Source organism: Rhinichthys klamathensis, unplaced genomic scaffold, assembly GCF_029890125.1.
Source record: "Rhinichthys klamathensis goyatoka isolate OS25496 unplaced genomic scaffold, OSU_Roscu_1.1 h1tg000547l_1, whole genome shotgun sequence".
Taxonomy (NCBI): Eukaryota; Metazoa; Chordata; class Actinopteri; order Cypriniformes; family Leuciscidae; genus Rhinichthys; species Rhinichthys klamathensis.
In genome coordinates this window covers 13,425-29,140 of record NW_026607018.1, presented here as the reverse complement: position 1 = coordinate 29,140, position 15,716 = coordinate 13,425, and the positions used below count along the sequence as shown (strand labels likewise).

General features: G+C 40.2%; 1 protein-coding gene across 1 annotated transcript; it reads right to left on the bottom strand.

Moving 5' to 3' along the window:
• Window positions 1-969: 969 nt before the first annotated feature.
• Window positions 970-15,169, bottom strand: iars2 (isoleucyl-tRNA synthetase 2, mitochondrial). Its single transcript, XM_056238874.1, has 23 exons — window positions 14,872-15,169; window positions 14,571-14,693; window positions 14,252-14,405; window positions 14,001-14,149; window positions 12,378-12,427; window positions 12,135-12,244; window positions 11,929-12,019; window positions 11,727-11,842; window positions 10,017-10,186; window positions 9,834-9,924; window positions 9,594-9,745; window positions 8,670-8,830; window positions 8,487-8,589; window positions 6,385-6,478; window positions 6,125-6,233; window positions 5,580-5,682; window positions 5,377-5,502; window positions 3,744-3,875; window positions 3,536-3,642; window positions 3,295-3,440; window positions 3,014-3,204; window positions 2,154-2,298; window positions 970-1,220 (listed from the first exon to the last, which is right to left on the bottom strand). The coding sequence occupies exons 1-23, from the start codon at window positions 15,049-15,051 to the stop codon at window positions 1,075-1,077; spliced, it is 2,949 nt and encodes a 982-aa protein (XP_056094849.1). The 5' UTR covers window positions 15,052-15,169; the 3' UTR covers window positions 970-1,074.
• Between the last annotated feature and the right edge of the window lie 547 nt (window positions 15,170-15,716).

Below are 15,716 nucleotides of genomic sequence, written 5' to 3'. Positions count from 1 at the left end.
TGAGCAAATTAAACGAGTGCAAGTCAGATTTGAATATTCTTTCATAATTCTTGTCTGTTCATTGAAAGTCCACTCAGCCAAAACTTTCAAGGATCAAAAACATGATTCAAACGGTTAAATTCAAGACAGAGATACAATCACTTTTAACCCCATTTAAACATTGACCAATGCACATAGAGTTCATCAAATATGGGGAACACTTAAGCTCAAACGTGCTGGCTTTAGAAAATGATTAGTTCTCACACAACTTATTAAAATAGATATTTTAGGGCCAAGTAAACATTACAATCCCTGTAAACATAAGATTTTAATGTTCATGACAGTGAACCCATGAAGATTCACATTAAGAGACATTATCTTTTTCTGTATGCATTGTTTATTGGCTTAGCAATAAAACTCATGTCATAAAGCATAATTTACAGGTAAACAGAGAAACTAAAATTGACAAACTCTCCTCGCACTGAGCCTCATTTATGAAAATAGCAGAATGAATGTCTACATTTTGTAAACCCACTCTTTGATAAAACTGCCACATTCAATCGACGTCACAATTAAAGAATGGTTTTACAAATTGCATCTGCATGTTAAGTACATCTTCAATGCAAAATGTCACAATAAAATATACGCTCATGACTTGAATATACAGAAAGTACAGTTAGACGTGTTCAACCAAACCTTCCACCCACCGCAAACAAGCTCAAATTAACGTATTCAAACGCTCTTTTCAGCGTACTGACTATAAGTTGGTTTAAACCTGTCGCAGAGAACTGCACTGTTAAGTTTGCCAACTTAACACAGACCCCAGGTCAGAGCTAATATTGTAAGCATGATCTGAAATGGGTTTTTGTATACGTTTTCTAAGTTGAGAATTTCCTGTTTGGTTTTTCCTTCTAAATTTTTGCTTTATTCATTTATAAGTTTGTCTCCTGTCCGACCCCTGAGTAACATGGTACCCCCTCTCCCACAACAATAGCAGCTTCATACTGGTCCATGGTAGCCCTTGCAGCCTTTTTCAACAAAGGAGGAGGAGGAGGGCCAGTGGGTGGGCAGTAGTCATGGCAACAGTCAGGGTGATTACTTTGTATTTTCCAGCACGGTTTGGCATCGTGGGCAGAGGCAGTCTGGCTCATCTGCAGTGTATCGCCGACATCTCGGACAGCGTGAAAGAGAGGTGGGCATCGCGGCTACGCTGTATGAACTCTCTTCACGGATCATTCCCCCTACAGAACACACAGATGAGCAGATCAATACCCAATTACTTTAGAGTTCCGTAATATTTCTAGGAATTTTTCCAAAGTAAAGGCAAGTTTAGTTTAACTGCTTCTAAATTAAAACCAAATGTTGCCAATTCTGTCTAAACCTGTGGTTCTCAACTTCTGTGACAGCATTGTCCAACACAACATTCAAAGCACCTACCCAAGATAAGGCAAGATATAAATATAATAAAAAATAAATAATAAATAGTTTAAAGTCATTTGAAGTTTATTCAGAACTTGTGTTGGAAAATGTTTAATGGAGAATGAAATGTTTACTTAGAGTGGCAAAGAAGGCGTTTTAAGAAGATGTATACTTTTGTTAATTCTTTAATCAGTTTAACTTAGTTCCTACCTTTGCTTTGGAAGAATATGCTTATGTTGCAATAAAGAAATTATGTAATGACCAGCACACTCAAGAAAGGGTACAAGAGTATTTTAAACCAGCAAGGAAACTAAAATGTGCAGAAAACGTGCAGACGAGAATGCGTCATGTACATTCTGAATGCTATCTATATACATACCAGGTGATCAGATCAGTTTCGACTTAAAAAACGTTTATATTTATATCATATGATTATAACCAATCACCAGATTAGTATAACTAATAACAGTGGAGAAAACTCTTAGCCGGCTGTCAATAAAACTTTGTTCCTGCAAAGGGCAACTTGGAAGTGGTGTCATATGCCGCAGGTTGGAACTAAAAGTGCTAAAGATTTAAGGCACTGAAAGTTTTGGACGAAAACTCTGAGATCAGTTTTCGTAAGGTTTTATTTAGAATTTCCATGACAAACCACTGGTCTAAACTAACTGGTACAAAAAGGGGTAGTAATGAGTATGTGGTGTTAGTTTTTATGATAGAAACACTGGGTAATTTATATCAGAAGAAAAGCATCTCACCTTCCAGGTTGATGAGGAAGTTTCCTGTGCTTGTGACAGAATCCGATGGCAAATCCCGCGGGAGGGAGTTTGTCAGCGTCGTGCGTGAGGCCATCATGAGCTCTGTCAGCTGAGAGCAGGTGGAAGTGGGCTCCTCTTGAAGAGACTGGCAGAAAAGGGTGGGGGAAAAAACAACTTATAAAATGTAGTCGCAAGCAAATGAAGCACAAATTATTATCTATTTAAAGTATCTATTACGGTATCCCTTTTCATACCTGTGTTCAGACTGAGAAAAACATTTGCATGTGGTCAATGTGACAGAATTTCTTTACGCAGGTGTTCTAATTTCTTTTCCATTACACTGTAAAGAAAACTCCCCATCCAATAAGATGTGCTTTTTGTCACATACCCAGAGCCACTGCTGTTACATAAATCTATTACATGATGGTAAATGCAGAAATCTGAATGGCTGTTTGAAAACATGTCAATTTCCTTCTTTGTGAAAATTGGGTGTCAGAATCGTAAAGTTGTGTACGGGGTTACCCTGGTATTTCTGCATCTATACAAGTGCCACATACTGTCAGAAAAATAATTTGCATGTTCATTCAGCCTGTCTGTCATTTGTTATGATTTGGTCTAAACCAGGGGTATCAAACTCAGTTCCTGGAGGTCCAACCAGCTCTAAAACAGCTCCCAAGAAGTTTCTAGTAATCCTGAAGACATTGATTAGCTCGTTCAAGTGGGTTGGAGCTCAACTCCAACTCTGAAGTACAGTGGCCCTTCAGGAACCGAGTTTGACACTTCTGCTCTAAACGGACAAATCGCAAGCAAAAACCGAACATCTGAGTTGTTGTAAACAGGCTTTAAAATCCATGATGTACCTCAATGATTTCAAAGAACAGGCCGGGTTCAATGGCAATGATGAGGTCATACTCAGCAGCGTTACGTCCCGGAATAGACGACAGGAAGGAATCTCTGATAGCACATGCGCCCTCTACTGCTTCCTCCAGTCCTGGCTTCCGCCACACTGAATCGGTCTTAATCCAGCCACTACGAAACAAAGTGTCCCCCTCTACAGACAAAGAGAGAGGTGAGAAGCATTACAGTGAGGTAGCCAGTCTGTAGCCGTACAGCATCAGTTGCACGAAAATTGGGTGAGTACCATCATGTCCAGGAGAGTGCAGGTACACCTCCTCAGCGAGGTGAGGGAGGACAGGAGCGATAGAGCGACTCACTCCATCCAGAATCTCTTCTAGAGCCGTTTGACACGACCTCCGACCAAGGGAGTCCTCAGGGTCACAATAAAGCCTGAGAGAGAGGCAGTGAGTGAGAAGTTTTGCCACGGAGCATAAAAAATAGCTTAATTTTCAAACAGAAAGTTACATAATTGAATGAGTGGTTACCGATCTTTAATGATGCTGAAATAGAAGTTGGATAATTCCCTAGTGATAAAGGATTGCAGCAGGCGGATGACGCGGCCGCTGTCAAACTCATTGTAGGCATCAGTTACCTACAGCCCACACAAACACGTGTCACGTGAGCGACAACAATGCACAGCTGGTTTAAGCCCAGCCCGTACAAACATTGTAACCTGTTAACATTTAGACTCACCTTCATGCTGAAGTCTCTGAGCAGGTGTAGCATGTACTGATCTATGTAGTGCATTTGTTTAGTGTCCACAGCCTGGGAACGAGGATCAAAACCCTGGAGATTCCCCAAGAGAAACTTCAGTGTGTTCCTCAGCTGGTGACAGAGAATAGCAGGTTAATGAGAGGTCATTAGCTCATAAACACTTTGATCTATACTTACTGTTCATAAATTTGTGGTCAGTAAGATGTTTTGGAAAAAATGTATTTTAAACTTACAAAGGATTAAAACACAGTAAAACCATAATATTGTGAAACACTACAATTTAAAATGACTTTCCTATTTGAATATAGTTAAAGTTATAGTTATAGTAGCTATTACTCCAGTCTTCAGTAGCCGCGTTTCCACTGCCGGGCCAGGGCTAACAGCGAGCCGAGCCGAGCCAGTGGCCTCGGGCCTCAAGCACCGGGTTTGCGCTTCCACTGCCGGGCCAGTAGCCCCGCAGCGCTGCCCTAAAACCCCGCCCCTAACACGCCTTTCTGGATTAAACGTCATACAACCCAACCCATTTCAGCGGGTATTATGAATTTATTTATTTTTTAAGTTAGGAAGATAGCATGTATCACCGGCCGTGGCTGCAGCCTGCAATAGTGTCCAGATTGTCTCGCGAGTCGCCACTAACAGAGGGACGGTGACCCAGCACACCGTCCATCAAGTCGAATCATGGAATTTGGAAAATTCCTTTTCTGAGCTCCGCTTTGTCCATTGTGCGTTTGAATCGCCTTGTACAATACTGCACCCGCAACTTTTTTTTTTCCTGAACTTGAAGTGTTGCTCACTGAATGCTTAGCTTAGAAAGTTCAGCATCGATGTATTTTATAACGTCTTCGTTTCTTCACACACCGTCAAATTGACGTTGTACCCTTTCTTCTGCCCAAATGCTCAGAAGAGCTTTGGTATCTTCGACAGACCAGTACAGGCGATTCACCATTTCGAGCAGCGATTATTTTGCGCGATATAAAAAAGTGAAATGTGCATCTTTCTTCAGGTCATAACGTTCCATAACACCGATAAACTCCGCCTTTTACCTTGACCATGCCTCTAGCCCGAGCTGGCCTGCTTTGGCCCAAGGTATTCGACGGGCCAGAAATCCTGGCCGTTGGCCCCGAGTAAGCCCCGATCAAGCCCCGGAAGTGACAGTGGAAACGCGACTGGCTCTGGCACGCACTAGCACGGCTCGGCCCTGGCCAGGCAGTGGAAACGCGGTCACATGATCCTTCAGAAATCATTCTAATATGCTGATTTGGTGCTCAAACATTTCTTATTATTAACAATGTTGAACAGTTGTGCTGGTTAATATTTTTTGTGTAAACTGTGACAATTTTTTTTCCAGGATTCTTTGATAAACAGAAAGATAAAAAAGAACAGTGTTTTGAAAGAAAACTTTTGTAACATTATAAATGTCTTTACTATAACTTTTGATCAATTTGACGCATCCTTGCTGAATAAAATTATTCATTTAAAAAATAAATCTTACAGACCTTACTAAAACTTTAGAACAGTAGCGTATATGTAAGAATCTCAAAGTGAATTCAAAATTAGCATTGACTGGCAGCAAATCACTGCAACAATTTAACTGCTTTGATATGTGCCAGACCTTGTTGATGCTGTCTTTAGCAGCGTTCAGTGTGTTCGGTCCGATCTGAACCTCAGAAAACACGTTCGACTCTGCAACCCACCATCTCAAAACATCAGCACCATATGGAGGACAGACAGACAAGTCCTGAGAGAGAGAAATGGATGTTTGAAAACACTGACTGGATGACAATTTAATTCTAGCATTGGTTGATCGTATCTCACCTTCCCTCCATTAATAATAACATCTGGGTCGACCACGTTGCCTATAGACTTAGACATTTTTTCTCCTCTCTCACTCACAGCAAATCCATGGACCACTAGAGCTCTGAAATACACACAGAAGGTGATTGACATATTTTTTAACAAATGTATTTGTCACATACACATACAAAGGTCTGTCATGAAACTATAGATGGCGCAGGCTGTCCTTAACTCAATCTGCTAGCGATCACATTGTTCTCTAAATGGCGCGGCTGATTGGTTTCTGTTGCATCAGCAGCCAATGAGCTTGCTGCTCTACATTCAAATACTGGTCAGTGTTTGCTGTAGCAGCTTTCAGAAACCCTCCACCTTCCCCAGCTCCACCTGTAATGCATGCTATTTGTGCTGAAGCAGTAAATGCTCACAACAGTGTGCCTGTGTATGTATTGGGAGGAGCAAGTCTCTGTACTTCCTCTGCAACAGCAGCAATAAATACATTAATAATGCCATATCCATTACAATGCTGAACTCTTTTGTGACGATAGAAATGCATTTTTATTACTCACTTGTAAGGGGCTTTATTTCGTACAGCTACACTGGTGAGGAGCGACGACTGAAACCAACCGCCGATTTGATCTTTCCCTTCCACATACGAGTCTGCACGCGGGTCTGATTCTGAAAGAAAGAGAGTGAGAGAGAAGTGACATAACACTACAATGCAACAAAGCATACCAAAGGACCCCAGACAAGCAATCAGCAATATACTTATTGATTGCTTAAATAACCAGAAATACATGTATTGATAAGGACCACTTTGATGACTCACCCTGTAGTACAGCGGCCCATGAGACACCACTGTCAAACCAGATATCCAGGACATCTTCACCCCGCACATAATCAGATAGTGCACCTGCTTTACTCTTACAAAACACACAAACAATTTATAACTTATACTAGTGCTGCCACTAACGACTAATTTTCTAACGACTAATCTTTCGACTAATTTTTCGATTAGTGGACTAATCTAAACGACTAATTAAAAAAAAAACATTGTTTGTCATTTCGTTGTGTCCATTTTATTTTGAACTGAAGGGCCAAAATATAAAATATCACCTGTTGAAAAACATTATGTATTAACAATCTAAGCATAAGTATCTGCATTTCCATTAGGCTATACCATTATCAGAGCGCTGTCAGAGTCCTAATCTAATCCTCTATTAACAAACATGCATGTATTCATTACTTAAATTAGCTCTTTGTCCTGCCTTAAATTAATACATTAGCTTACTGTACATTTTTATATGTACATTTCTGAAATGCATAACTGATAACATCACTGTGAATTGTAGGCTAAAGTAGATGCACTCATGCATTTTAGGTAAAGCTGCTTTGAAACAATATGTATTGTGAAAAGCGCTATACAAATAAATTGGAATTGAATTGAAAGAGTCTGGACTAGCCTACTACGCTTAGCTCTGCCTTATAATAAATCGCGCTGAAGCAGGCAGGCACGCAGATATGCAGCTCTCGTTTACACTTGCGTGCATGCCGGGCCCGTGCCGCGGTTCGCGTGAATGTGAATGTGAAAGCAACACGGACTCGGGTGCACGTTTTAGCTGATTATGTATTTAGTTAAATAAAACACTTGTGAGGGATGATAGTGTTGCTGATTTACCTTGGATACGAGCGAGAGTGAGCCTGCAGTGTATTCGCGCTTAGCCCGTGGAATCAGGGCAACACATTTGGAAAAGTGTCTCCTCAAAAGAGTCAATTTGCAAGCAGCAGACGGCTTATGCGACACACGCACCTGTGTTGTTCACTCAGCTGCGCATAATAGCACAGAATTAATTTATATATATATATATATATATATATATATATATATATATATATATATTGACCCGCGTTCTGTTTTCTATCATGTACGTTTGCGATTGCGTAAGATGCACGCAAACACACCAGGGTTCGGTAGAATTAAGTTGAGTGTGAAACCAGACCAACGCTGCGGGAGCGCCGGGAACAATCGCGCGCGGGCTCGGACCGCAGCAAACGAGCCCAGTGTGAAAGCACCGTCACCTGCCTCCGCAACTTTTCATATCAAAGCAGTGAAGGCGGGGGAGGGGGAAGGAAGAGGATGGCAGATTAACCAGCAGGGCGCGCACAGCGCACAGACTGGTGTGTGGAGGTGAATTACAGTGAGCCGTTTGAGACGGGAGACCAAAAATAAATATGCGGTCAATAGTAAAACGACACGTCGACTAAAAAAATTGGCGTCGACTAATTTGCATGGTCGATTACGTCGACTAAGTCGACTAATCGCGGCAGCACTAACTTATACTAAATTTTATTTCACTACTTTACATTTCATTTTGCACTAAAGAGTATTTGTGGCATAAACATACACTAGTTCAAACGTTTGGTGTCAGTAAGATTTAAATAATAATAATAATAATAATAATTTGAAATGACACATTAAATTGATCAAAAGTAATAGTAAAGACATTTTAAAATGTTTTTTTGAAGAATGCTAAAAAAAAAGGCCTATCACAGTTTCCATGAAAAAACAAATGTATCACAGTTTTTATCATTGATAATAATAAGAAATGTTTCTTGTGTTGCAAATCAGCATATTAGAATGATTTCTGAAGGGCCATGTGACACTGAAAACTGGAGTATGGCTGCTGAAAATTCCTCTTTGCCATCACAGGAATAATTGAATGACATTTTAAAATAGAAAGTAGTTATTTTAAATTGTAATATTTTACAATATTACCGTTTTACAGTATTTTTGATAAAATAAATCCAGACTTTGTGAGCATTAGAGACTTCTTTTTTAAAAACAACACACACACACACACACACACACACAAAAAAAAAAAAAATCCTTCCGACCCCAAACGTTTGAATGAAAATGTAGGGGAAAAGTACCTTCTGAAGAACCTCTGGAGTCAGAAATGTCTCCACTGGCTCCGCCCACCAGCTGTCACTTCCCTTCTCAGAGAAAACTTTAGCGATGTGTGTAACTGAATGTCTGAGAAAGAAAGAGGGTATTTTTAAACTTGTAGTTTATATGCATTTCTTGAGTATGTCTATGACAGTGTAAGTATATACTTGTTTAAGAGTGGCTCTCCGGTCTCTTTATGGTAGAACACTGGGATGGGGACGCCCCAGCTCCTCTGCCGAGATATACACCAGTATGTTCTTCTGTCCAACATCGCCAACAAACTGGACCTAGACGATTCGGGTATCACACGCACCTTCTGCAGGGCGTCCTATGCAAACACACTCACAGTTTATTTTCTGCAGAAAACATAACTGGAAACTTACTAGGAAGTCTGTTTAATGTCTTATACTTCTAACAAAAGTAACTAAATAAAAAATCTAATAAATGCAGAATGTGCACTCACAAAAACATGTCCATTTCAAGAAAAAGAACACGCGTTAAGTAACTTGACCAGCTGTGTGTGCATATTTTACAAACACACACACTAAAATATACGCTCATTTCTCTCACTCACAAATAAAAAGTTACTTTTAACGCACTTATCCCAATTAATACTATTTTAGGAGGATCATGAAATTTTTTGCATTGTCACATTATTTCCATGACAATTTTTATATAATTTCTAAGAGCTTCACTTGCATGCAGAAAATGTCAGCCCTCCTATTTTTTCCCACATTACAGTAATGAGAATATTTTCTACATCATGGCAATGAGAATTTACTAGCTATGCAAATAATAATAATAATAAGAAGAAATAAAAAAATCTCACTGTGTAAAAAGACAAAAAAAAAGTCCTAAAAACATGCATAATTTACTTGAAACAAATATAAAAATAAATATTTGGGGGTGAATTATGACTCATTAAGGTCATTTAATGTCAATTATGACATTCTTGATTTTTTTTCACATTACAGTAATGAGAATGAGGGGTTTTTTTTCTGCATTATTCTGCTAAATTTGGGGTCTAAATATGACCCAGACGCATTTTGATGGGTTTCATCCAGCTGATGCTGCAGAGTATATTGGCTCACCTTAGCTTTGTCTTTGAGGCTGCCTGTGTTGATAAACCACTGTTTACTGGCTCTGGTAATGACTGGCTGTTTGGTCCTCCAGTCATACGGGTAATTGTGGACACAGTCCTCCTCCTTCACAACTGCACCCGCTGCCTGCAACATTGAGATTACTGTCCACACACAACATTGGTTACTAACATGCATTTTCTTTTATCATATGCATATATATTCTCTCTTTCCTCCATCTTTCTCTCTCACCTATGGAATTGCCTTCAGTCATTACAGATTTATTCTGCAGTTCAGCCCCAGCAAGTTCTGTAAACCTGCCCTCTTCATCCACCATGCACTCCTAGAAAGAGAGAGAGACAGCAAGTTTAAAATCAAAAACAACCCAAGATTCTTACTATTCCAGCATATATTGTACAGGTGTGGGTGACATACTACTGGCAGATTAAAGTGTGTTGCAACACTATAGTCCTCCATGCCATGAGCAGGAGCAGTGTGGACCAATCCAGTTCCCTTAGTCAAGGTCACATGATTAGCCGGCAACAAAGGCACTTCTTTTGAAGGAATTGTGGGATGCTGACAAACTCCACCTTCAAGATCTGACCCTAGAGATGAGTGAAAGAGAGGCAGATAAATGCTTAGGCCAGTTCAGAAGGCATCATTTTGGCCAATAACAGTGGTTCTACCTAGCCTGGCTAACGCCAGACCCAATTCTTGTTGAGACTTGGGTCTGGGAACCACATGTTCATTTTCTCGTATTTGAGGCGTGGTTTACGAATGCCCAGAGCCGTTTATTGGGTGCTAAGAAAGTGTCTATCAAATGCGCCTGTACGTAGCTCATAGCCAATCGTTTCGATTATACCAGATGACGTATGTAGAGCGACAGAAATTAGACGAGGGAGACGACGATGGCCGATGGGTCAGAGATTTATGTGTAGCCTACACGATGGCGTGTATCTAACAGCCGTTTCACACCGCATGCGTGAGCAGCGCGTATTTTTTTCGGCGTGCATGTTAAGCAATGAGTGCATTCACACCGGGAGCAGCGCGTGAGCGTCGAGCAGGAGCGGCGCGTGAGCAGCAGTGAAGCGGGGGTTTCGAATCTGTTTTTTGCTGCATTGCTCACGCTAAATTAAAGTGAAAGCACACTTTTGATGGACAAAAATAAAAGTGATTTCACACAAAAATTGCCACAAAAACTTTTAACAAGAACTTGACTAGGCAAATAAAAGAAAATAAAGACTCTAAAATATTTATAGAAGATTTACCCGGTAAAAACTTGTTTTTAATTATTCAGTTTGGGTGAAAGTTGTGCATTATATAAATTTAAAAAAACTAAAGTAAACTAGCCAGAAAATATATATAAACGTTAGTTTATGTATCGTTAACACACAGACAGCTACAGGCTAGCACAACCCAAATCAAACCTGAGTGTGTGGTTTATTTGTGTTTTGTTTTTTATCCGCGGAGTTGCGGTCTTGTAAACATCGAAAGTATGACTGAAACTAATAGATTGGAGCCATTTTCTGGGTTGTTTTGTTGTATTACATTTAACTTATATGCGAATGTTGTACACCTCCCCATTACAAACTTTCAAGACTATCAATGTTATAAAATGACCAACTTCTAAAAACAAATGTATAGTTGTCTTTGTAAAGAATTGCTCGCTTATATATAATGCCGAAGTCATATTTCAATGTCTTTGGAAAACAAGAAAAAACACAAAATGACTTAAGCAATTATGCTATGAGGCTAACGATATGTAGCTTTGGAGCCGCTGCTGTGACACTGTACAAACGCTTCCAGTGTGAATACTCTCGCGCGTCTGCAGCTGCAGTGACGATGTTACGCTGACGCGCTGCTCAAGTGCCGCTCACGCTTGCGGTGTGAAACCTATGTGTGAAACGGCCGTAAGGCTGCATCGAAAGGTAACTTTGCGTCTACTGCCATGTTTGATCCATAGGTATAAACAAACTGCTTCGGTGTGTCGCATAGACGCGTCATCGTCTTGCTGCTCCCTCCCCGTTCTGTGATTGGTTCCCTAAATGAGGCGAAAATTTGGTCCATGGTATCCATACCGCCTTTCAGCGTGAATAAAATCGCGCTGCGGGAAGGCAGTATGGGGAAACCCAGACTAGGATCTACCTGCGAACGTAGCCAAACTCTCCAGATTTGTCCCCAGTATAGAGGCGAGGTTGTTCATGCGCTCTGTTGCCACTAGGAGTACCTGCTCATTATCAGCTCGCTTCACTACAGAGTACCTGAGAAGAGGAAAAGCATGTGATCATGAACGTTTCCATGAAATCCTATCATGTTCATCCCACAGATTCATAGGTGTGTGACTTACTGTACTTTGGGCATGTAACACACTGCCTGATTGGCTGGAATAGTCCATGGCTGGGTCGTCCATATCAGAACAGACACACGACCCCAACTTTCTAAATCACAGACGAAGATACTGACATCAGAAATAGCAATGTAACTTTAACTCTGTGTATGTGACCTGACCTGTATAAAGCACATGGCACAGATATAGACATGATATACACACACCTGCTATCAAAGCGAGTTTGGCTGGCAGGGTGAGCAGGGGGAAAGTGATGTACAGAGCACGGCTCACGTGTTCTGGATCATACTCCAGCTCAGCTTCTGCAAGCGCAGTCCTTTACAGAGGCAGATACAGCAGAAAAATATACCATATACTGACATTAACATATAAAACCTCAAAACCAAGGCTTTCTGTTAAGCTTTATTAAATGTCTTTATGTAAGGCTGCAAACACTGAGCTTCTACTACCTGGATGATGGTGACCAGAAAACAGGCTTATAGTCCTGATAAATTAAACCCTGTACACAAAGATAGGAAGAGAAAGGGAAAGTGAGAATCTTTTCAATGACATGAGGGTAAGTACACAAATAGGTTTGGGGTCAGTAAAATGTATATATATTAAAGAAATTAATACTTTCAGCCAGCAAGGATGAACTTTTTATCATTCGACGTTTGATCAAAAGTTAATGTTAGCATTAAATAAAAATTTGCGATTTTTTTTGTTTTGAAATACTGTATTGCATGTGACGTTGCTGTGCAGTCATGAAAGCTTATCATTTTGTATGCGTTTTTAAGCATTGCCATTTAAAAACAAGTGATTTTACACTGTGGAAGCACAATAAGCAGCGAAAGAGAACTCATTTCGGTATATGTGTGCTGCTGTCCATGAAGCCGCTACTAATAGATCCCGTGAGAACTGATTATAGCAGTTATTTTTGCTGCCTTATTGGGCTTGAACAGGTCAAATACACACACTTATGTCTCAAAATGCCTGGCTTTGCAAGTATCCACTGTCATTTACGTCTTAAGTGAATGTAAACAGTTGAGTTTAGCAGTATGTTAGATCAGTGCATTCGGTCTTAAAGTGACAGCAGCCTAATAAACCTGTCACTAATGTTAATCAGCCACACCAAAAGACGGAAAATAACTCACTGCTCCTGACAGAATCACTTTTGTAACTTTAATAAGAATACATTTATATTTAATTTACACAGTGAAGACTATGCAGTGTTTTTTGTACATTGAATTACTTTATACACTATGTAGTATTTCTTATTTAATGCTTGAAGTTTTTCAGGTAGGTCCATTTCATTTGTTTCTAATGATGTTTTAGCCTATTGCTTGCAATTAGTTTCTTCGTTCTTATTTTATCACTGACTGTTTACTTGTCTTCAGTAAGCTTGTGAGTTTTTTTTTTACTTAGTTAGGTTAGTATTATAAAACATAGTATAACATAAAAACCTTATTTAAAGCTAGCAATGATATCTATATTGTTGTGATATCGTTATCGTGAAATAAAATGACTCATATCGTCATATAAGATTTTGATCACATCGCCCACCCATAATTGCAGTATTTATTATAAAGGATTTATCCGTGCACACTGCACATTATTATTATTTTTATATTCATATGTCCACATAATCTTTAATCGAAATAACTTCTCCCTCTTGCAGCGACATCTATTCTCTTCTCTGATGACGTGTTTACTGGCGTGAGGGCGAGACAACTTGTCACTCTCATGAGATCTCAGGAAAAGCAAACCACAACCATCCAACGATCCAATCAATACCCAATGGATAAAATCAAGTCCCAATCAAGTATTTCTTGAACAAAAAACTTTTCACAAGGATTTATATGTTACAATAAGAAAAGAAAATACTACTTTAGTTTTAAAATAGAAAACTTTATAAATGTAGTTTTAAATTGTATAAATATTTCACAATATTGTTTTTTTATCGAGTAAATGCAGCCAGACTTCTTTAAAAAATATTTTAAACATCTTGCACTTAACTCTTAATCTTGAATTTAACTAAACTTAAATTCATGGGGGCATGTCAAGCTGTGTTGTACAGAAAGAGCTTCTCTCACCTTGTTGTGCATCTCCAGGAAGACTTTCAGCTGGGCCGCTTCATATTTCCCATCAAAAGTGTAATAACAATTGTCCCAGTCAGCCATCACGCCCCAGCGCTGGAATGCAGCACGCTGCCGAGAGATGGCCCTCTCTGCAAACTCCCGAGCTGAACGGAGAGACAGTTTTTGATTAAGCAGAATAGCACATAAGCTTTTAATAATAAAACAAATGACTTTTTCACCAGAACATTCATTAGTGACTTCCTGACCTTTCTGTCTGATCTGTAGAGGAGTCAGCCCACTGGTTCCCAGGTCTCCCAGTGCTTTGAGCTCAATGGGCAGGCCATGGCAGTCCCAGCCGGGCACATAGTGCACCAGCCTGCCTTTCAGCACCTCGAAACGGTTCCGGATGTCTTTGAGGATCTGCAGGAGAGATCAAAACAAAGACGCTGATGGCATATTATGAAGGTCATGAGAGTGTATCTCCATTCATATAGGTTCAGGGATATTATTGTATGATGTCTTTGAAGGACAAGTGAAGGATTCAGGAACATCTACTTGTGTGACTATGAACTGACAGTAACTTACCTTATTGAGAGCGTGCCCAACATGCGGGTCCCCGTTGGCGTACGGTGGTCCATCATGAAGGCAGTACACCTTCTTAGCTTTTCTCTCTCTCTGCCATGTGTACAGCTGGTCAAAACCACATTTCTGTAGAACAACACAACAAAGTTCAAACACCAACACAAGACAAACCAGAGAGTTGTGGCTTTATAGAAGTGCAACAGATACTGTCATCTTAATCATTCAGTGTGATTTGGGAACGTAACAAAACAGAACCGCTCAGTTTTAACAGCATGTGGCAGGTCCTGGATCCGATCACTCTTACCTGCTGGATCTGGATCTCTCGCTCCAGAAGGTTTGGCCCGTTCACTTTCATGGGGAACTCAGTGCGGGGCAGCAACACAGTGTCCCGGTACCGGCCCGCTGCGTCTCCGGAGCACAGACAGCGGAGTCCCCATCGAGCCACACCGCCGAAACCTACTGCCGAACGCCGAACCAGCAGCATGAGGGACTCTGACAGGTGAGTTTCCGACCAGGGTAAGAGTTTGTTATGGGATGTGACCTCCTCCTCCGCATGGGCGGCACTCGATCTCAACCGGAATGATAGAAAAAAACGACGGAACTACGGAAGCCAGGAAGAGACATTCTCTTAACCATTCACATAAAACGAATACGGCTTTTTCTTGTTGTGACAGCGGATTTGAAACGTAAGAGGGCGTTGTAGGGTCACTAATGAGGAGCTTGAGCTTGAAGGTGGCATAGGTAGCAATAGGTTTTGTGGCCCATGTAGAATGATATAGTTTAAGCTCACACTATAGTAAGAGTAGAGTAAAAAACAGCAGAGTAAAAAAACAGCCCAGTTTTATTCAGTCATGTTCGATACACACATTTTAACACGATTTTTTAATATAAATAATTATGTATGAATAATTGAGTAAACCCTCCTGTAAACCCATTCCGTAGCTCAAACAGAGAGCAAGGTTCGATTCCCGGGGAATGTATATTATGAACTGATAAAAAAAAAATGTATACCTTGCAATGAGTTGCTTTGGATACGCATCTGCCAAATGCATAAATCATTTTAACAGCTACCTCAAAATGAGCATACATTTAAATGTATGTAATTCCGAGTTCCTTTAGTCCAGTAAATGCTCATTTTGAGGTAGCTGT